The sequence below is a fragment of the Nylanderia fulva genome, unplaced genomic scaffold (genome assembly GCF_048542155.1).
Source record: "Nylanderia fulva isolate GAGA-0341 unplaced genomic scaffold, ASM4854215v1 Scaffold4, whole genome shotgun sequence".
In the NCBI taxonomy this organism is placed as follows: Eukaryota; Metazoa; Arthropoda; class Insecta; order Hymenoptera; family Formicidae; genus Nylanderia; species Nylanderia fulva.
The window spans coordinates 7,740,977-7,765,547 of NW_028190476.1; the positions used below are offsets into that span (position 1 = coordinate 7,740,977).

Below are 24,571 nucleotides of genomic sequence, written 5' to 3' on the forward strand. Positions count from 1 at the left end.
AAGAAACAACTTTGCGATGAGTCGCCACCCAAGTAGAACAGAAAAGTCAAAACGATGTCAATTTGACATCATTTGATCAAAAGACCTCGTATCAAATATATGTATAGGATTTTGGCTTTCAATGAAATTGGCTGTTTTTTTCATTTGTTGTAACTTATGACTTGCTGAACAAAAGATGTGATAGTCTCAAAGCTAAATATTGGATAGTTACTGAATTACAGTTAATCAAACAACTCGTAGAGTCCAAGTTTTTCGTATTTGATTATCTGTTTTTTGTTCAGCAAATTATAAATTACAATTTATGAGATAATCAGCTAATCTTACCAACATTCAATTTTGTACGGGATTTGTGAACCTATATGAAATTAAATTCAAGTAAGATTAATTGATTTTCTCACGTTGTAATTTATAACTTGCTGAGCAAAAAAATGTAATAAGCTCAAAGCTAAATAATAGATGGGTACAACCAGTCAAACACGAAAAATGAGAACATTGTGAGTTATTTGACTTGTAACTCAGTGATTATTAAATGTTTAGCTTTGAGACTATTACATCTTTTGTTCAACAAGTCATAAATTACAATCTTACATATGAAAAAAAAAAAAAAACAACCAATTTCACTAAAATCCAAAATTCTATATATTCTCAAGTAGCAAACTAGTATCATTAAACATCAAAATGACGTCATTAAAATAAATTCTACTTTAAAGTAAACTCTATTTGAAATTAATTGAAAAATGTGGTTTTGTTAATATTTTATTTCCACAAGACTTTCCAAATAGCCGACGTCATTAGACGTCAAAATGACCTAAATGACGCATGCTTGCTATCTGGTGCGAGGTCCTTTGAAATTCAAACATCAAATTGACATCATTTAAACATTTCTGTTCTACTTGGACAGTCAGTCTGATATACGGGAGCAACGAAATCTATGCGAGCCGCGGCAAAACACTCCGGAACGCGACTCGATCGATTTTTTGGCCTCGGTCGGGGCCATCTGCACCTCTCTCAGCCCCTACGCATGCGTTACGATTCTGTCTCTCCTATCTTCCCTACGTAGACGCGTGTACACACACGTTTCTCTTGCCAGCTGTCGCTGACGGAGTGGCGTGCAATAGCGCAAACGCACAAGACGTAATACCGCGCGATACCCTACGTCGGCGCGATTAGCAACATCGGCGAAGCCAGGCCAGTGCTTCTCGTCCCTTTTGTTAGAACAGTTCTCTCTCTTCGCGCGCTCTCGGAGGCTCCAGGTGATCGAGATCATCCCCCTCGAGATCGGAATCTCGAAGGATTCGAGCGAATTTTCTTTCTTTTCCACGGTGAATTTCTATTTCTACAGCCCACCTAGGGTGGCGCGCGACAATCGCGCGCGACTTCCCTTCTTTCCTTATACTTTTCGCCCGGCCGGCCGGTCTTCGTGGACAGTTCATTATGAGAGGGAGAGAATGCGGACGCGCTTTTACCGGCCTTGGGAATATTAGACTCGTCTAAAAGAAGTGGGCTATGCATGTGGACGCGTTCGTACGCGTGCGGAAGTCGCGACACTCTTTATATACGTGCCGAAAAAATACATGCCAAAGAAGTTTCTCAACGGAAAGACGGAATCGGGGGAGAGAAAGAGAGACGGAGAAGAGTGGTGAGAGAATAGTGAGGAATAACGGACTGAGGGCATGTCAACGCGCACACAGTGAGTCGATACACGCATGTTACACATTTTAATATGATTTCAATGCCGTTTTAATATGATTTTAATGTCGTTTTAACAGCGATATCTTATAAAATTGGACGTATTAATTGTAAGATATCGCTGTTAAATAATATATGTCCAATTCCATTTAAAAAGCAAAATAATTGAAATCTTTTTATTGTAAAGTGGGAAATGCTTTTTAGACTCCCATTTAAAATAGGAAATTAAAAATAAATATTTTTAAAATAAAAATCAATTTTTTAATTATTATTATAATTTTAAATAATTTTTTATTTGCATTTTTATATTCAAATTCTTAGTTTATATATATATATATATATATATATATATATATATATATATATATATATATATATATATATATATATATATATATATATATATATATATATATATATATATTGTTCATATTTTTTTCTTATTATTACTTATATTTGAATTCTTATTTTTCTTTTAATACAAGTTTGAATTACTAAAGTTGAATTGCATAAACATTTAGATGTGGAATTATAAAAAATATTTTTTTACATCGTTTATGGATATTTAATTATTTTTTTTTAATTAACATTTTGATTGCAATTCTCTTCTCTGATGCTCTTCAGAAGTGAAATATTTTTTAAAATTATTAAGCGATGTCTGGAACAAAGTTTCATAATTAAAATGAAATGTTTCATAATTTTTGAACGTTTTTCTTCTAAAGAGTATTATAATCAAATATTTTAAATAATTTTTTAAATGGTGTTATTTAATTAATTTTATTTTATTGTAATTTTATTTAATTAAAAGTGATGCCAGAATTATGAGGACGTGGTACTAATGAAATTATTGCGTTAATTATACGTACATGTTATCTCGCTTAATTTATAGTTTGCGAGAAAATTACATTTAAATTAGAAAATAAGTAATAAAAATCATTTAAATAAAAATGTAAAATTATTTTTGAAAAATTTTATATTTTAAATGTAAAGTACAAAATAGACATTTTACATTTTGTATTTCCACTTTAAATGTATCTATTTCAAATAATGCTTATCTCTGCTTCTTCGTGTACGCGTTATCAGTTTCTTATGCAATTTATTTACTCTCAAAACATTCTCCTACGTTATCTGTCATTGAAACATTCACATATCTTTGAAATCACATCTTTAAATCTTACATATTTATGTAATCTATAATAACCTAATCACATTAACGACTTAATAACTTAACACACAATAAATTATCTCCTACCATTAATTAATTTTTATCGTATATGTAACATCTATCTTAATTAGTGTGTCATCTAATTGCAATGTTATTGCACATTTAATATTATTTTTTTATTTTAAAGGATAATATAACTTATCAATGAGAAAAAATTTTATGATGACTTTTTTACGTGTCTTTATTCTATGCAAGAATTCTCTGTTGCATTATTCCTGCATATAACAACGATAAGATAAGATTTGTACCAAAAGATTGACGGTAATTATTCCGAGTTATGACGCTGAAATATTCAGATCAAAATCATCTTGTTATTAATATTTTTTTATTAATGCACAAATTCAATTATGCAAAAGAAAGAAGCCAAAGAAAACTCGCTTTGCCAAGTTGCTTCCCGCGGAAAAATAAGGACAAATATATACAGGGTGTCCGAAACCTACCATAAAATCTGTTAATGGCAGATTCCTGGAGACGATTTTTCCTCAGCAAAAATATCGAAGAAGACCATCATTTATTGCATGTTTCCAATTTTTATCATCATGCATCTTTGTAATTAAGTCTTAAATTAAAATTCTATTAAAGTAACCTGTATCTAAAATTAACCTTTATTTGTTTAATTTTTTTATTTCCTTAATTTACTCAAGTTTCTTGATTTTTAATTACTTATAACTCGAAAATCATTGATATCCTAGGTTTTCTGGTAGATCTGGGACACCCTGTATATTATATATATATATATATATATATAATTTTTTTTTAAAGTATGGAGCTTTTTATTTATCTTTCGCTTGACGGGCAAAAAAAGTAAATTAATGAATTCTAATATATACATATATTCAAAGCCTATACTGATGTTTACGCACATACTTGTATGCGAAAAGTATAACTTCTGGTATGGCTGGCTGATCGATATTTGGAGTGTTATAATAGGTCGATCGATCGCTTTCCAAGTTATATACCACGTGCCATAACGGCGACAATGTTGCGTTAACTCTTCCGCTATGAAGGGCATATATTTACGTTCTTGATGAGCAATCATTGCGAAAATCATTTGTAAAAAACGTATATATTAGCCTTGCAAAGTTGACAATACAGTGATTTGAATTTTTTTCCAATTAAAATTTTTAATCCGAAATTGCAAAAAAATTATCTCCCCTGGACCTTTAATTGTTTTTTCTAACAAATAATATTAAAAGAACTTTATATTAATGCATATCATTTATATTTTTTATATATTTTGAGTAATTAAATGTCAATACACAAGATGTTTAGTCTGTCACATTTTTGAAATTCAAGTATATTAGACACATTTATTTACTTATTTTATTTTATATTATAATTAATATAATTATATATTTTATATTATTTTATATTATTTTATATCATAGAGGAGCGCATTTGTATATAAAAATATATTATATTATATATTAAAATTAAATTTATTCTTACCCACACATTTATAAATAATACTACAGTCTAAAAAATATATAATTTTTATTAATAATAATGCTTGGCAACATTTAAACAAAGTATCACACTTTTTCTGCTAATTTAATTTTTTTTTAATTCTTGATTTTTTCTTTGCGTAAAATCAAATATATTTTAATCTTTCGTAATTTCTTAATATTCTGCTTAATTCTCGATGAACACATCTGACTGTTGAAAAAAAGATAAAATATTTTAAAAGTATTTAATATGTCTTAAAATAAGTTAAAAGGTTTTAATAAATATGAGTCCGTAAATAAGCCATTTTTTGAAATATTTGCAATATCTTATAAACTTAATTTAATTATAATTTGATTTAATTTATCTAAATTCACCTAATAAAACATTAAAAATAAAAAATAATAATAATACAAATTTAAAACAAAAATAAAAATAAAGAAATATATATATATATACAAAATTAAAATAACTATTTTATAATAGGCCAACTTATTATAAGTATATAACAACGTGATATAAGTATATGATTATTTTAAAACATATATTAAAATTACTAAAACACTGATAGTTCAAATTTATCGTTAGCAAGCGCATAAACTAACAATCAAATATCCTTGAGATATCCTTCAGAATATGAAGGATATCTGAAGAATATCTCATTGTCGGTTTTATGCGCTTACTAACGATAAATGTAAAATAGATAAAACCGCATTAGTGTTAATTATATTATTATAATTTAGATATATAATCTTTCCTTCAAATTAACTGTAAGTTTAACTTTGAATGCTTCTAGCAAAATTCCTTGTATTGAAAAAGACTGTTGTATAGTCGAAATGTATACGTTGATTTAATGTCCAACATTTTATAATTTATTGTATTTAATAAAAAATTATTTAACATCATAAATAATCTAGCTCATTAAGTTGGTCTATTATGGAATATTTTAATTTTACACGAGCCTAATTTTTAATTAAATATTTAAAAAATTAAAAATAAAATTATTTAAAAAACAGTTTTATTACAATCTTTCTAAATAATTGAAGAATGAAAAATTTATTAATTAATTATTGAATTTTTCAATTTTTATAATTAATTTTTGCTCGAGTTTGCTTTTTTATTCACGTTTTTATTTATTTTGTCTTTTAAGAAATGTAGCAATAAATTAATTAAAGCATCTCGAACTTTTCAAAGATCTTAGAACATGCAATTTTCGATAATGTAATCTCTTCTTTCTTTTCTTACTTCTTGCGTTTTAATGTTGATAAACTAGGGAGGGGTGATAGGCGTTTTATTTTATTTTTTATTTATATAATTTTATTCTTTTTTTTTAATTTATTCATTTTATTCATTTTTTCTTATCTTTCTAGATTATTTGAACTATTTAATTTACTAGAATAATTTGAAAACATTATTTTTGTGTCTCTCTCATAATGTTATAAAAATAAATTTTAAGCAACACAATTCATATAGTATACAATATATATATATAACTCATACAATTATAATCCATAATTGCAGTAGAGAAAACTATTCGATAACAAAGATACAATTGGAGTTAACTTTTGAAGTATAAAACTCCTTTTTTCTGTCACTTTCTTGCAAGATTTGTTGATATCAAACTTGACGAAAGTAGACAAGAGAAAGGAGAAAATTTTTTTGAATATTAAATATCCTAAAATCCTTGGGAAATCTATTTATATTTGTCTATTATTACTGTAAAAAAATATTTGTCATATCATTAAAAAATTGTTATACATGTATATTGTAGAAAAGAGATTTGTCATGTCTCATGTCATAGTTCCACAAACAAATAGAACTAATATTTAAATGACTAGACTTCTTCCTGTAAAAGAAAGTTTTTTTGTGACTGTGTTTTTGAATGAAGATTATTGGCATAAAAAAAGAAATAATTCATTTTAATATGCGAAAAATAAAAAAAATACATGATCATCTAATTTTTATGGAATAATTTAATATGACAGAAAGAGAATGAGATTCAAAATGAATTTTTAATGACAATAATTATTATTATAGTTGGTTATAGTTATTATATAGTTATAATACTATATAATAGTTTATTATAGTTATTAATAACTATAATATAATTTATTATATAGTTATAATTTATTATAAGTTATTATAGTTATTATATAGTTATAATACTATATAATAGTTTATTATAGTTATTAATAACTATATAATAACTATAACAACTATACAATAGTTTGGTATAGTTATTATAGTTATTATATAGTTATTATAGTTTATATAGTTTTAATGGCAATAATTATTATTATAGTTTATATAGTTTAGTTCGTCAAATTAATTTTTTGCATTATTTTATTATCCAGAGCTGTTATTAGAATTCTCGTGCAAGTTTCTCACTTCCTGCTTCATCTTATTTAATCATTCGACGTGAGTTAGGTCAGTGCACCGTCTTCGATAATCGTCTCCGGTGATAAGAGCCACTTGTAATTATATCTTGAGGCCAGCTTGGAAGTGAATTATTTTCTCGCATCGAGTAAAAAAAGAGAGAGAGAGAGAGAGAGAGAGAGAGAGAGAGAGAGAGAGGAGGAAAGGGAAAGGAGGGGAGGAAAGAGTGAGTGGTCAAAGTGATAAACGTCTAATGTAAACTTGACCTTGATAGGATGACTGTGTGTTGATTGTATCAGGAGTAAACAAATGTTTCACAAGTCGACGCTCGATTAATGAGAAACTGTTTAGTTATACAATAAATATTTATATCTCGGTAATATATTCATAAGAGTTACGGAAATTTGTGTCAATTCATGAAAATGTATATGCATATCATTTGGCTCCAAGCTGGCATCATCAATATAATCCTATGTCATTAAATATTTATAACTTTATAAATATTAAACACTTATAATGACAGTGACACGATTGCCAAAAGTGATGTCCTACTTCGTTTCCTAAGTTTGGGAGATAAATTTTGTTTGCCCATCAGCCAGAAAGTTAAAAGTGATTGTGAGTTATTTACCTTAGACGTTATTAAGAATTTTGAATCGTGTTTCTATAAAGTTGAAAATGAGACACACGTAATCAGATTGCGGGATCCCTGAATAAATGGCGGCGAAAAACTGAACACCATAATTTTATGGATAGACACATTTCAAAAGAATTTACTAGGATTAAAAAGTTTTTGGCTGATCGGGATGACTTGTTAATTACTAAAGCGGACAAGGGTCAAGTGACAGTGATTCTGGATAGGAATAATTACATGGAAAAGATGACTGAATTGTTGAGCGACTGTAACACATATAGAAAATTGAAAAAAGATCCGACGAGTAGCATGTCTGTTAAAATAAATACGTTGGTTAAATTTTGGCTTGATAATGAACTTATTGACAACAATGTTTATAAAAGATTGAGATGCACTAATGGTAATGCTCCCAGATGTTATGGCCTGTCGAAAATACATAAACAAGGGCTCCCATTGAGAATTATTGTGTCAGCTATTGGGAGTCCCCTGTATAACGTAGCTACATATTTACACAATATTTTACTCGATTCTGTCCCAAAACCTAAATCATACATAAAGAATACCTGGATTTTTGTTTCGTTAATTAAAAATAAAATAATTAACAGTGATCACATGTTGGTTTCGTTGGATGGTTACTGCACTTTTCACAAACATTCCGAAAGATCTTGTTCTGAGCGGGATTGAGAAAAGATGGAGTTTTATATCTACACGGATAAAATTTAGTTTAACGCAATTTCAACACGCGGTTGAATTAATAATAAATTCCACCAGCTTCACCTTTGAGGGACAGTATTATGAGCAGATTTTAGTTCTATGGGATCCCCTCTTTCATCTGTGTTGGCTAGTATGGTCATGGATGACCTGGAGACTCATTGTTTGGCTGAGTTAGATTTTGAGGTTCCCCATTTCTATAGATATGTTGATGACATTTTTGCTGTTCTCCCCAAGGATAAGATCAATGAGATGTTAATTATGTTCAATAGTTATTATCCTCGTCTTGTTTTCACATACGAGATGGAAGAAAGCAACATGTTAAATTTCCTGAATACAACGGTCATTAGAGAGAATGGCATCTTACTGACGAATTGATATCGCAAACCAATTTTTTCAAAACGATACATTAATTTTAAAGTGATAAATATAAGGCCAACTTATCGAGCTGAATATTCGAGATGTTCAGTCAACTACCATTTATTACATGTATAAATTATAAAACTACAGTCATTATATTAAAACTAACGCAAGTTACAATCATTCTATAAACGTTTCGACCGCACGCGGTCTTCTTCAGTATAATTATTGAAATATAAATTCATACAAATTCACATAATATCGAAATTTAATTATAGTTATTCAGAATCGAGAGTTTTTGAGCAATTAACGTGTGTTCTAATCCGTCCTGTCCAACAATGTTCGCCTCGATATGATCTCTGATTTTGTTCAGATCTCGGATAGTTTCATCGTTAATATGCGAGAAATTAACCCGTTCCGTAGGCGCTGCGATTAATAAAAATTACCGATCAACGTATATCCAAATTATAATATATATCCCCTACACTTGGTAGTATGCTTACCTATCATCGTCCTTCTTGACAATTTTGTCACTTATTAACAGTTATTAAGGATGACACATAACAAACCAACAATACAGAAAGACAGCTCATTTTAAACTCTACTTGATCGGAGAGCGTGCGTGTTTATATATGATCTAATATCTATGTTTGACTCGTTAATGTCCTATTTGTCCTATTATTATTTATTGTTCGCTAATATATCCAAAATATTAAAATACGACTCGCTAAGTAACTCAGTATCTTTGTTTAAATTTAGTCCATTTTTTTGTTCCTTGATATGTAGCATCTCAGAAATGAGTCTTTTATAATAATTATTTTCGTTGTCCATGATCTTAACATTGTCCCAATTAAAAGTATGATGTTCATTTCTTATGTGTTCAGAAATTACTGAATGTTTCGTTGAGTCCAACCTAATATTATTTTTATGTTCTTTTATTCGCGTCTGCAATTGCCTCTTTGTTTGGCCTACATAAGATGCATTACAATTATTGCAACTGATCTTATAAACCACATTCGAATTGCATGGATGTTTAGTTTTATCTTTCTGTGCTTTAATAATATTATCCAGTTTGTTGAGACATCTATACCCTACCATACAATTTTTATTTTTTACCGAGGAAACAATCATTTCTGAGATCCTATCTATATACGGAATGACAAAGAATTTTTTATTAACCGAGTCATTTCCTATACTTTTTGTTCTTTCTATGTTGGCCTGTCTCTCTATAATGCTCCCCTTAGATATGATGTGTTCTTTTCTAACCACCCGCTCAAATATAAAATTAATAATATCATTAATTTTATTGATCAGATTAAGAATTTAACAAGGCTCTGTAATATAAATATAAATATAAATTGAGAGTGTTAAACAGGCAATAAGAGCCACATCGCTCACATTAATTGATCAGGTTTTGGTGCTATCTGACCAACGATTTCATGATTCTAATCTTAAGATTGTTGAAGAGATTTTATTGAATAATTGTTACTCTCCTAACTTAATTAAATATCACATTAATAAACGGTTGAAAGGAATCATCTATGGTAACATAGATAGAACTAGAGAGAACATAATTATGATGTTTAATATAATTATGATTATGATATAATTATAATTATAATTATGATCATAATTATGATTATGATATGATAGAACATAATTTTTTTGCACGTAATAAAATAAACCAGTTTTGGTCAATAAATTAACTGTTCATATTAAATATTAATAAGTATTAAATATTAATATCGATAATAATGACAATATTTATACATTGAAAGATGCATTAATTTCTAATGGATGCATCTTTTTAATCCCTTTAACACACAATTTCCTTTTTTCAAAAAATGGCAAAAAAATAATTTTTTTTTATTGAAATATAAAATAAATTGGAGGAAATGTTATTTTTGGGATCTCTCAATTTGACGGATGATCGATAGATTTGTTATCGATAATGAAAAAAAGAATGTCGCAAACTACGATGCGCTAAAATCGATAGTTTTTGAAATACTGTTTCAAATTTTTAATTTTTTTACAAGAGGTAATTTTCAGGGATTTTTTATTATTTTTCTTTTAATATCAAATATAATTTTAATTTAATCAAATAAGAAAGTACAGAGGGATAGAATCTGTTCTAAGAAGAAATAATAAGAACATTTGTATGTGGATTTTCTAATTTTGACAATTCTTAGATATTCTGTATAATTATTTAAAATTAGAGACATTTTTCGGATCTAATCTTTTTGCTATTACATTTTCTTTTTTTTTCTTCGAAATTAAAAAAATTTAGAAAGTGTTAGAGATACAAAGAGCAAGTTCCCTGACCGAAATAAAATATTTTATAAATTATTTCAATCTTTAATTGATCATTCGCCTTATCGATATTGAAGACATTGTTCCCTGATTATAAATTGATTTTTCCACGATTATAAGATCGCAAATTATTCACTCATATTTTCCGAGTAAACTAGTTTCAAGTAGTCTCTGACGTCAAAAGTGTCATATTACACAAGATGGTGAAAGAAGATAAAATATTTTAAGAGGATTTAGTATGTCTCAAAATAAGTTAAAAAGTCTTAATAAACATTGAATTCACAAATGAGCCAATTTTGGGATTTTTGCGATATCTTACATAATAACTCAACTTACCTATAATTTAATTTAATATTTAGCTGTTTTTATATGAATAAAATAATAGAAAATCAAAAATAAAAACAAGGTTGTTAAGTAATTGACCAAACTGGCTATAGATGAATATCTTTAAAATATGTGATATAATAAAAGGCCAACTTAACGAGCTTATATGATATTAAGTAAAAAATTTTTTTATTAATTTACGTCATAATATACAAAAAATAAGATAAACGTTTCGACTGTACGACAGTCTTTTTCAATATCATGCTAATATGTCAAAAAATTAATTTAGTCATGTCGACCTTATAAATACAACATTTATGAGATTATGAAATTGTCTAGACGCTCGGTGTCCTTTTTTAGATTGATACTGTTGTTTTCTTCTTTAATATAGCGTCTTGACGGTTCCTGTTTTGATATTCTAAAAAAATTGTCTACGTCATCTTAAAAATTGGGTATATATACAGCGCGCCGACATTGTGAGATACAGATATCGATTTGTTTTTTAAAAAGTACACATTGTAATTATGTTATGTAAAAAGAAATAATTTTTTAAAAAAAGTGTTATGTTCGTGACAAAAAAGTAAGTTAATACTATTTATTAAAAATCTAAAATGTAATATTTGAGCGGATATATTAATTTGTTCACAGTGTCGTTACATAATATAACAGCATGACATACATAAATCTGACGCTCTAACTCTAGCCAACAAACATGAATTTTGTACTGCGTTCGTCATATGATAATCTCATAAATGTTGTATTTATAAGAAGGTCGATATGACTAAATTAATTTTTTGACATATTAGCATGATATTGAAAAAGACTGTCGTACAGTCGAAACGTTTATCTTATCTTTTGTATATTATGACGTAAATTAATAAAAAAATTTTTTAATTAATATCATATAAGCTCGTTAAGTTGGCCTTTTATTATATCACATATTTTAATTGTATACGAGCCGAAGTTTAATTTATAAAATATATATATGAATATCTTTATTTAAGCGACGTTTATCAAAAATAAAATTTTAAAACAAAAAATAAAAATTATAGAAATAAAAAATGTAAAAAAATATTTACTAAAACTCTTCGACTTGTTTTTGGACATATTAAATCCTCTTAAAATAGTATACCATGTACAGAGTGTTTTTCAACACTCTGTACATGAGAAAGTAATCCAGAATCATAATCATTTTATATTAATATGTTCACAAATATATTATGATCTTAAAAAATTTAATAATTAATTTGTATCGAAATTACTTTGTGAAATTCCCATTATTTCTGGAAATGCATTGTTAAATAGTGATTTCTGTAAAATACTTTTAAACTTATTTTTGTTTAGAAATTGTTTGTGTAAAGATTCAAAAATTTTATAAAAATTAAATAAGCGTAATTTATATATTGCTGTAAAAAACTCTATATAATTATTATTATAAATTATTAACTATAATTATTATAAATTATAAACTCGTTTGTATCTTTTTATATAAGAAGAAATTGCGATTTTTCTCTAAAACAAACTTTAGAATGATATCTCAAAGTTTATTCCTTCAACATTAAAAATTGAAGTGCAAATCATGGAAAAAAATTCTAAAAGCTTTCATAAATTTCCTCAATCATGATTTTATTATTACGAATAAAATAAAATAATTTTTAACCGACAAGTATTATATAATTTTTTAAACTAATATCAGTGTTGTTATTTTTAATATTGTCTGACAATATATAAAGAAATATCACCTGAACAAAATAAGCTCGCAAACGACATGTATAACCTTTCGCTTGCAACTATATCACGAAACTGTGTTCTTTGAGTGCTCGTAAAATATTAATAAGAGCTTTTTCCGACGTCGGTTGATGACCGTCACCACGGTTATATTGATTCGAGATATACAATAGAAGTTACGATATTCCAGGTCAAGGTGCAACTATAATCATTGCATAAATCATATGTGTAAGTATACGCGCGCAAAGCTTCGCATAGCTTTCTTGCTCCTGTTCAAATATTCCTTCTATTGCATAATGATGATTCATTAACAGAGAAAAAAGGATTAATATTTGTTTCTATTTTTTATTTAGAAAATTAGTTTATTTTATACTTTATATCGTATGCTTTTAATCATTTCTCTGCTCATTACTGCAGATTTATATTGTTCAATACACATTGTCAAAAAATATTCGAATGAATAATCTTACTAATCTAACAATAATTTGGTTTTATCTAGGGTAAACTTAAATATGATGGCCATATCGAAAAAAGATAGCTATAAAAACTGCAATTTTTCTAATAATCGTTAAATAATACGTTTTTATTATTCTTAAAAATAATCGATATTTATAATAGTTTATGTACGTAATAGTATTCGGAATAATAATATAATGTAAATGTTATATATCATGTTCTTACTTTTGATTTCCTCCAGTAGTACTTATATGCCTACTAAAAAATGCTGTAATGTCAAATAAATTATAGTTGAGCTATCATAATCTAGATCCTTATAGATACATAATGATAGTATATGTATATAAAGTATAATGTAATTCATAATTTTTATTTCCCTGTTTTCACTATTTTTTTTATAAATACTATGGTCAGGGGCTTTACTTCACAATTTGAGTAAGATATAGTCTACTTTCATTATTAAAATATTAATTATTAAAATATTATGTATTTTGTTTATTTATGGTATAAAATTTTATTTCTATTTTGTTTTCATTGTGTAAAGATTATTTTTAGTGAAAAAAAATCAATCTAAAAAATTATATTTAAAATTTTTATATTTAAATTTTTTTATCAAAGTTTTTATTTTATATTTAAAGTATATTAATGTTTATATGTAATGTAAAAATAAAAAAAAACTAAATATGTAAAATTATAAGTTTTTTAATTACTTTAACACAAAATACAGTTAACTATTCTATAAAATACTATAGTCATAAAATACTATAGTCATAAAATTTCTATTAAATATTTATTGTTTAATTTCAATAGTGTTATACACTTTAATTTTTTAAAAAGTAATGTGTTAAATATTATTACAAAACAACAAAAATAAAAGTGTTTTTTGCATCTTAAAAAACTGTGGTCATCTTATCTGAGTTTACCCTATCTAAAATTGGCGGTCCTGCCCTCCAGTCGACACTCTCAGAAAACAATAAACAGATTTAATTCCTGATTTTTCAGAAAATATAAAGGACTATAAAAAAGATAGATTTATGACAACCGGCGAAATTTTTTAAAAGGTTACAATAATAAAATCGCCCGAATTTATTTCGAATATTTAAAAATTGCATATAAAGAGAATAATACATATTGAGAACACAGTTTCCAGATCAGAGACTTCTTCGCATTTTATTTCCGTCACGCATTAAATCGATTGCGAAATTTCTCACTCGTCTGTGTACTGTATTTTTAATGGAAGAATTCTCAGTTCGAGAATTTTTTCGCCATATGTTAAGTGTTGTCTTTTATACAGTTTTTGTTAAACACAGTTTCTTTGGTGCACAGTTCTTGAGAAATACAATTATTTTTGTTTCTGTGAAGTTCTCTAGAAGCTTTTTCGATCACATCCCTTGTGCTTCTGAAATTATGTTATTGCTTATTGTACAAAAATAACTATGTATTTTCTTTTGGTACATATTGATTATTTTCTTTATCTTCTTTTATTATTTTAAAAGTACGATTACAGAAAAATGAATATTTTACGAGATATTTTATAGTTTATGTCAAATTATGTCAAATTAAAGTAAACAATATTTCGTAAATTATTTACTTTTTTGCTATCTTGTAATTTTTTTCTGTTGAATATTGCGAGAATTAATTTTTCATTAAAAAATACCAAAAGATGGTACATTTAAAAAAACTGGGTACAGCTTTAAATGATTTTGAAAAACGTTATCTAAAGACAATTCTAGAGACTAAGATACTATATCTGCCTCAAAATCCTACAACTTTTAACCGATATATTTGTTTTCTAAAAGTTTAATATGTGATTTTCGTATATTATCTGTTAAGATTTAAATAAATCATCTTGTAAAATAAATTCTAAAAATGTTTTGTTATATTTTTTAAAGACAATGGATCATTTAGTACACAGAAAAGAAGTATCAAATCAGTACTTATATTTTTATATATATGCAACAATATTAGTATTATTTCGATATTATAATAGTCTATCTGAAGAATATAAAAAATATTATTTTATATGAAAATATGTATTTTCTATTCAACATTTTACCTTTTCCATTTAAGAAAATTATTTTTAAATAATAAGATTAATATTTTTAAAGCCACAATCTCCACTTGATTCCTCTCGACCAATAGAGCCAAACGCGATGTTATTGCGACAATTATGAAGGAAAGAACATTTTGGAAAGGAATTTGAATCCTATGGTTGGGATCTCAAAAATTCCCCCTGTTCCTTCTCTTAACATCCCCTGTAAAAATGTTCTTTCCTTCATAATTGTCGCAATAACATCGCGTTTGGCTCTATTGGTCGAGAGGAATCAAGTGGAGATTGTGGCTTTAAAAATTAAAAGAGCTGACTAAATAAGTATTCGCATTATTGTTCGTCGCGTCTGGACCTAATTACGACGCTTTGGGGGGTGGGGGGGTATAAACATTGAGAAAAGTATTTATTCGTGAGTGTCTGAATAGCTCAGTTGGAAGAGCAGTCGCCCGGCAAGCGGAAGGTCTCGGGTTCGAGTCCCGATTCAGCCAACTTTCGGACCAATATTTTTCTCGCCTATTTCTTTACAGGGGATGTTAAGAGAAGGAACAGAGGGGGAATTTTTGAGATCCCAACCATAGGATTCAAATTCCTTTCCAAAATGTTCTTTCCTTCATAATTGTCGCAATAACATCGCGTTTGGCTCTATTGGTCGAGAGGAATCAAGTGGAGATTGTGGCTTTAAAAATTAAAAGAGCTGACTAAATAAGTATTCGCATTATTAATATTTTTCTTAGTTAAGCTACACTCACTCCAAAAAAGCGGTACACTTAAAATTTGGAAAAAAATCACAAATTTTAAATGATGCTAACTTCGTAAATAATAAAGATAGAAATGTTTCTAAAAAAAATAAAAATAAAGCTTGGATTAAAAAATCTATTTATTTCAATGTGGCAAAATAAATTTATTAAAAATGGCGGATGACAAAACGAAAGCATGCAAATTTGAAAAATATCTCTTAGTCTGTGAATGTTGCTTAATGCCACTTTTCAGATATCTTAATACATTGTTGTAATACATGATTGAAAAAGTCAAGGAATTGGGATGTCTGATAAATTTGAAGATTCATTTCTTTGTATTCGCACCTCGATTAGTTCTCAGAAAATCTCGATCAACCTTACATATTATTGAAATTTAAGATTTAGCAAATTATTATAACAAAATTATAAATATTGTTGCGTATATACGAGTATATAAGTGTTGATTTCTTTTTTTTTGTGTATATGTATATTCAAGTACATTATTGTACTATAGTTATATATAAAACTTTGTTTTGAAACTATTCTTACTAATATTAATATATATTATTTCTCATAGATTCTGCGCAAAGTTTGAAACGCATATCAAAATGGGAACGACTAATGCACAAACCAATTCGGGACACGCACACGATGAGACCCACTCGAGGGGAAGTTCAATCGACACATTCTTCGCCGAAACGGTGATTCTTCTAACCGGTGCCACTGGTTTCCTAGGGAAAGCCCTCCTGGAAAAGTTGCTGCGCTCGTGTCCTCGTGTGGCCATGATTTTCGTTCTAATCCGTCCAAAAAAGACCCAAACCATCGAAGACCGCTTCAAGGAATTACTGGAAAATCCTGTATGTAGATATGTATACTTATTACATTACAAGATTATTAGAAAAAAAAGAACTCTCCAATTTTTTTTTTTTAGATAGTGTAACGTAGAATTTTTTTTTATAAATGAATTTTGCTCTAGATTCACGTTAGATTGACATTTCATAAAGGCGTATAATAGTATATACGCGTATGATAAATTAATGCAATATTGATTCTGACTGTATATAGGCCTCTTCTATAGAGAAGACGATTTAAATATTTTACCTATGGCGTAATTATACTTGAAGTGTCAAATAATCATTGAAACGTGTGACGAAAGGTCGCGATTGTAACTGTTCTCACGATTTTTTTCTGATGATTATTCGCTACGAAGTTAGGTCTATTAATAGCATATATATTATTTTTAGGAAAAAATGTTATTTCCGGAACCTCTCACTTATCCAAGTAACGAGAAAAATCTTATAAAAATGACTTAACAAATTGAGAGATCCCGAAAATAATATTTTTATCTCTTTTCTACGTACATTTTTACATATTTCTTATATACAGTGTTGTGCCTAGATGATTTTAAAATTAGCTAGATATAAAGATAAGATGTAAATTTATCTTAGATAATATAAAGATGATTTAAATATATAAATATATCTAGATTTAAATATAGCTTTAAATATATCTAGATAAAAGATAAAATTATATAGCGATTCATCTAGATAACTTTTAGATAATATTATTTTTAAGACCGCTTATGTAAACACAGTTATAGAAAATATGTAAATTGTAAAAGAGATATAAAAATACAATACATTCGCATATTTTTATTTAAAAGTTTTTATCATTTACTTTTTTAAGTAATATTTTTATGTGCTATGGTCCTAAACCAAATTATCTGAACATTATCCTAGATAATTTAGTAAAGGTAACACTTTTTTCATCTTAAATTCACACAGATATAACTAATATATATTTTTATTATCTATATTTACAAAGATAAGATCACGCCAAAACTTCATCTAAATAATCATCTATATAATTTTATTTAGAACGGTTGTTCCCTCTCTGTTTTCGCAGGTTTTCGATAGAATACGATCAGAATTTCCTGGTGTCTTAAATAAGATCTACCCTGTAAAGGGCGATGTGGGCCTGCCGGATCTGGGACTTCAGCCCGAAGACAGAGATATGCTGATACAACGTGTTAATATTGTTTTTCATAGCGCGGCCACCGTACGTTTCAACGAGTCATTAAAGGTAGCCGTTAATCTGAACACAAGAGGCACAGATCGCATATTGGACTTGTGCAGGCGCATGACAAACCTCATTAGCGTCATTCATGTTAGCACGGCTTACAGTAATGCCGATCGACGAGAAATCGATGAATCGATATATGCGTAAGTCTTAATTATACATAAGAGATACAAATATTATGAGACTTTCCAAATAACAAACTGACGTCATTAAACGTCAGTGACGTTTAATGATGTTATTTTGACGTTATTAAACGTCGAAATGACCTACGTTTGCTATACCTAAGTTCAAATGGAAACCTTCAAATATCTTCGATTAAACTAATTTATCGTAAAATCGTAAAAGTAGAAAAATTGACAGATCGCATTAAATATATGTAATATATGTGCAATACTCGGGCGTGAAACTTCTAATGAGTAGGGGGTGCTATAAGTACATATTCAATATTTCTCGCTCTCAATCCTACCTGAAGACATGATATTCGAAACTATACACTTCTTTTATACGACATGAATCGCATTCTACAAAATTAAGTTCATTTTTTATATGCGCGAATAAATATTCAATTTTCCAAATAATAAAAATAATCATTTTGGTGTCATTTTGATGTCAAATGATGTCATAATAATTATTGTAACTATCTGGGATTCCAGGTAGCAATACGTCAATTGACGTCATTAAATGTCAAAAGGACGACATTAAATGTTAAAATAACGTCATTTTAATCCATTAATAATCCAAGTAGCAAACTGACCTCAGTTTACTACTTGGATTATTTAGAAATATCCTTATAGTAATAATAACATATTGTTAATGTTACAGCACAGATATAAAACCGTATACAGTAATCGATATGTGCGAAAATTTGGACGACGAGACGATAGAAATAATAGAGAAGAGACTGATCGGTAATCATCCAAATACCTATACGCTAACGAAAGGTTTGGCAGAACAAATTATACTGTCCAAGGGAAGCGGTTTACCGATCGCGATTGTACGACCGAGTATAGTCTGTGCCGCATATCAAGAACCATTTCCAGGCTGGATAGATAATGTTTGCGGTATCACAGGTACAGTCATTAAATCAAATTCGCGCTTCTATTCTTTTAATTAATTTCTCATTAATTTATTGCAAGATCGTAAAACGATAGAAAATTTTATACTGATTTTAACTTGTACTATAACACTAGTTTACAAAAAAATTTATTTTATTTTAAACGAGACAAGGTGATTTTCATAAATTTTTAAATGCTAGAAAAATGATGTCGTCAGCTAATTTTCATTAGCACGTCAGATTTCTTAAATAATTGAAATTTAATAAATAAAGAATGTCTTTTCTGCAATATTTGAGATTTATTTTGTAAAAAAATTAATGTTATCTGGAAATTCTGATCAGGTATCATGAATATATTGTTCGTTACCTATAAAATGCATTTTTTAATTTTCATAAAGTTATTATAATAAAAAATAAGACATATTAAAGTTTAAATTGTCTAAAAAGAAACGAGCGTTTCTAATTAATTGATTTTCTTCTATATTAATAGATTCAATTTCATAGACATATGTAGCAAACTTACGTCATTGAACGTCAAAATGACATTATTTTGACGTGAAAATGAGGTATGCTTGCTATCTGGGGTGTACATTACATATGTTAGACTTTCATTTTTGACAGGTATAATGACGGAGATAAGTAGAGGTACTATTAGGAGCATCGTGTGTAACGCAAATTTAGTAGTAGACGTTGTACCTGTCGATTTTGTTGTCGATACTATAATATGCGCATCCTGGCATAACGCTATGCAACGTAGCGATACGATAAAGATTTACAATTGCACCAGCAGCGCAACGCACCCGATTACGTGAGTAATGAATAACGAGCAGGATTAGTTAATAACAAGTTAATTAGTTAAAAGTTCAAAAATAATTAAAAGATTAATAACTTTTAATAACTTAGCTTAGTTAATTTAAAATGTTAGTCTAATATTAATTTTTAATTTTAACTAGTTATTTTTGACCTTAAACTTAACTTTTTTCTAAATTAAATTTGTTTATCTCTCAATACGATTATTGTTTTTTATAAACGTATTATTTTTAAATTTAAGTATTATTAATTTTTATGTTTATTTGTTATTAATTGTAATTACCAAAAAATATATTTCTATATATAAAAATAAAAATTTCTTTGTTATTTGTTATTATAAATTTTAAAAGAATTAACAAATCAAATTCTATTTTAAAATAAATAATGTTTTTAAAAAGTAATTTTTGAAATTTAACTTTAGTTAATTTAATCTTAACTTAACTTTAACTGAGTTAATTTTTTGTTTATGCAAATTTTTAACTTAACTAATTTTAGTTGCTTATAAAAATTTAGCAACCCTGATAACGAGATACCATAGACATGATGAAGAACGTGAAGTAACGAAAAATATGATTTCTTCGCAGCTGGCGCGAATTCGGATATCTTACGAGAAAACACGCTATATTGTCCCCGTCGAAATACGTGATGTGGTACCCGGGCTTTACGTTTAGGACGAACAAATTTATTCACGCTATTATGGTAGCCACGTTGCACTTCTTACCTGCGTTTATCGTAGATCTTGTATTAAGAGTCCAAGGTTGCAAACCTATGTAAGTGCTTTCTAAAAGTTTTAATCATACGCACGAGAAAAAAATTTTATTTATATATATGGTGTCCCAGAATTAACGGGTCATCTTAATGGCAGATTCCTGAGATCATTTGAAGACGAGTTTTCCTCAGCGAAAATGTCGAGAGAGAAACCATTATTTTTTTGCATATTCCTAATTTGTGTCATCATGTATCTTTGTGTTTAACTATAAACCTTAAATTAAAATTCTATTAAAATAAACTCTACTACTTGAAATTAATTGAAGAATGTGGTTTTGTTAATATTTTATTTCCACACGGCTTCTCAAGTAGCAAACTGACATCATTAGATGTCAAAATGACGTCGCAACGTCAAAATGACGTAATTTAACGTCAAAATCACTACTTTTGCTATCTGGGATGTTATTTGATGTCAAAATGAACGCAAGTAGCAAACTTACGTCATTTTGACGTTCAATGACGTCATTCGATATCAGAGTGATGTACGCTTGCTATTTGGATTAATTAATAAAAAATTCTTTATTTTCAAATCTCTTATAACTTGAAAATTATTGGTGCTTAGACATTTTTGCTGAAGAAAAAATTGTCTTCAAATGATCCCAGGTGCTGTGCTAATTCTGGGACACCCTGTACAATAATAATTCGCGACCCACCGTCTTTTTCAGAATGATGAAAATCACCAAACGCTTCGAACGCGCTGCTAAAACCGGAGAATTCTTCGCAATGAACGAGTGGAAATTCTGCGCGGAGAACATGATGAAATTAGTGAAATTTGTAAGCGCTTCGGGAGATTGCAACGACTTCAACATAGATATTAGAAATTTGGATTGGGACGTGTATTTGCATCAGTACATGTTGGGAATTAGAAAATATATTTTGAAAGACAATCCGGATACGTTAAATAAGGCTCGAAATCGTTTATCGAGGTAAGTCTCAGCTAAATTTTTATATTCCTCATCATATTCACACTTACAAGCAGTGTTTGCTCTTATCTAAATAAAATTATATAGATGATCATCTAGATGAAGCTGGCGTCATCTTATCTTTATATAGATGATAAAAATATGTATTATCTACCCTACATTTTTTTAGATGAAGAAAAAGTATTATTAAATTATCTAGAATAATTTTCAGATAATTTTGATTTAGAATTATAGTACATAAAAATACTTAAATAATAGAACTTAAAAAGTAAGCGATAAAAATTTATAAATAAAAATATGAATACATATATTTTTATATCCCTTTTATAATTTATATTTTTTATAACTGTGTTTATCTAAACAGTCTTAGAAATTGTTATCTAGAATATTATCTAGATGGATCGTCATATAATTTTATCTTTTATCTAGATATATTTAAAACAAAATCATCTTTATCTAATTTTTAAATCATCTAAGCACAACCACTGCTTACAAGATATGTATGATATCTGGATACGAGAGAAATAAGTTAATTATTAATAACATGTATTGCAGATTATATTGGATGCATAAATTAACTAAAATATTCAGCATATTCGTATTAGTAGGAATGATCAAACGCGCTAATCGGTGATATATCACCGAGAAACTACACGAAAACTGTTGGATCGTAATTTTAGAAACGCCGATGCTGCAAGAAAAATTGCGGAAAGGAATATTTTAGGAAAGGGACCTATAACTCACGCTTTACTTCAAAAACTAAACTGTGTCGCGCGAATATTTTTATATATTAAAAATATTAATTTTTAATATATTAAATATATTATATATTAAATTATATAATAATATATTATATATTATATATTAAAAATTAATATTTTTAATATATATACATGCAAATTTAATATACTAATTAAATCGGGTATTAATGAGAAGAAAGAAGGGGATCTTGTTGTAAAAAAAAAGTACACATTCATATATACTATATGTCGATCAGTATCTAGGATATAATAATCAGCACGATGCAAATTTAATATACTAATTAAATCGGGTATTAATGAGAAGAAAAAAGGGGATCTCGTTGTAAAAAAAAAAAAGTACACATTCATATATACTATATGTCGACCAGTATCTAGGATATAATAATCAGCACGATCGACCAATCAAATAAGAGTCCTAGTGTTCAACTGGCCAATTAGCATTAATGAACTACCGGAATCTCGAAAGTAGTTAAAAAAATATAATTTTGGAAAAATGCAGGATTACTGTAAATATATAGAACTTTTGTTTAAAACATTTTCTCACATATCTTTAATATTTTCCACGATAATATAATTATTAAGTTAGCTTCGTAGAGCTTGTATCAAATTTCTAATCTATGATTGACACGTACAAAAAAAATGTTGGACCCCTTATTTTGAATTATATTCTATCAATATATATACATATACAATCGAACTAATTGAATAAGAGATTCGCAAACGTTTGTTTGTACAAATTCACATCGATTTCTATATTAATAATTATGATGTTATTGTAAAAAAATAAATTATATATGTATATAATACATATATTAATAAATTGTATATACAAAATAATTTTGAACAAAATATGTAGCTGCAAAATTACTGACATGTTAAAAAATCAACTTTTAATTTTTTCGTTGTATATGGTATCCTATTCAAAATTATTGCGATTATGAAATCTCTTTTTCGCGTTTCGAGCTTTGTAATATTACGATATAAAGATAGAAATATATATTCGAGCACTCTCAAACTAATCATATTAGGCGCGTCACGTTTAAACTAAACTTTTACATGGTACACTATATGAATAAGCAGAATTTTTAATATACGATGTTATACTCGCCAAGACTGACTTTAATAAAATATAATTAATAAAATAATTTTAAAATACAAAGTACTCACACATACATAAAAGACCTATACTATATTGCCTTATTAATAATTACCAATATCAAAAGGAAATTATTTTTGCTAATTCAAATACTTCTAAAATTAAAAACAATTATAATCAAACCAATAAATTATATCGCACCACGCTTGCAGAAATAAATAAATTTATTAAAAAGAAATTTTTAAACAAATTATCTTTGAGACACTTATGTTGTCTGGTTGATTGCTGTTAATTACTTTGCAGAAATTAATTAATTAAGGATGTATGGAAGATATCTAAAAATGATACAAAATTTATAAAAATTGTATATTACGTTAAAAATATCGAAAAAAGGTACCATGTATTTTAAATTTTTTACATGTATAATTTTTATACTTTAAGGAATAATGTTGCAAAATTACATCAATATTTCCTAAACCGTTTAAAAGAAAATAATAATTTGTTAAAAATTTCGATGTGTCAACGCTAGAAACAACTAAAAGTTAGAAAATTAAACTTTTTTTAGAAATTAATCAATTTACTATCAAATGAATAGCGTGCTTTTTTGGTATATTAGTCCTTTGATTGTATCTCCTATACATCCTTAAATTAAAGGGCGGCTGTGATATATAAAACGATCATGTGCAAGAAGTCTGCGCATGTATTAATTATATATGACAAAATAATCCGTACATGAGGGTGAAATCTCTCTAGTAATTCAGAAAACTTTATGTACATCTGTAATATATACTGCGAATGGGAACATATATATATATATATATATATATATATATATATATATATTTTTTGTGTGTATATATATATATATATTTTATTCAAACGTCGTGGGATTTATTTTGTGTACAGATTACTTTAAAATATATAATACAGACTATTTTAAAATATAATATCCCTTAAACTCGAATTTTTATAATTTTTTTATACTTGCTATATTCTTGAACTTTAATTTGGCATGTATAACAATTTAAAAATGACATATG

At 27.5% G+C, this 24,571-nt stretch overlaps 1 protein-coding gene across 1 annotated transcript; it reads left to right on the plus strand.

Annotated features, from left to right (window-relative positions):
- Positions 1–1,022: 1,022 nt before the first annotated feature.
- Positions 1,023–23,594, plus strand: LOC114945531 (putative fatty acyl-CoA reductase CG5065). The gene is made up of 8 exons (XM_029321790.2): positions 1,023–1,690; positions 16,618–16,897; positions 17,946–18,262; positions 18,942–19,189; positions 19,795–19,981; positions 20,568–20,753; positions 21,417–21,677; positions 22,230–23,594. Exons 1-8 carry the CDS (start codon positions 1,674–1,676, stop codon positions 22,306–22,308), a joined length of 1,575 nt encoding a protein of 524 aa, XP_029177623.1. The 5' UTR covers positions 1,023–1,673; the 3' UTR covers positions 22,309–23,594.
- Positions 23,595–24,571: the final 977 nt, after the last annotated feature.

Bases quoted from the DNA above. Each gene is read 5' to 3' on its own strand.
- LOC114945531 (XM_029321790.2), top strand. The intron at 19,190-19,794 runs GTACAGTCATTA...CATTTTTGACAG, and splicing joins TAATGTTTGCGGTATCACAG to GTATAATGACGGAGATAAGT. The intron at 21,678-22,229 runs GTAAGTCTCAGC...CATGTATTGCAG, and splicing joins GCTCGAAATCGTTTATCGAG to ATTATATTGGATGCATAAAT.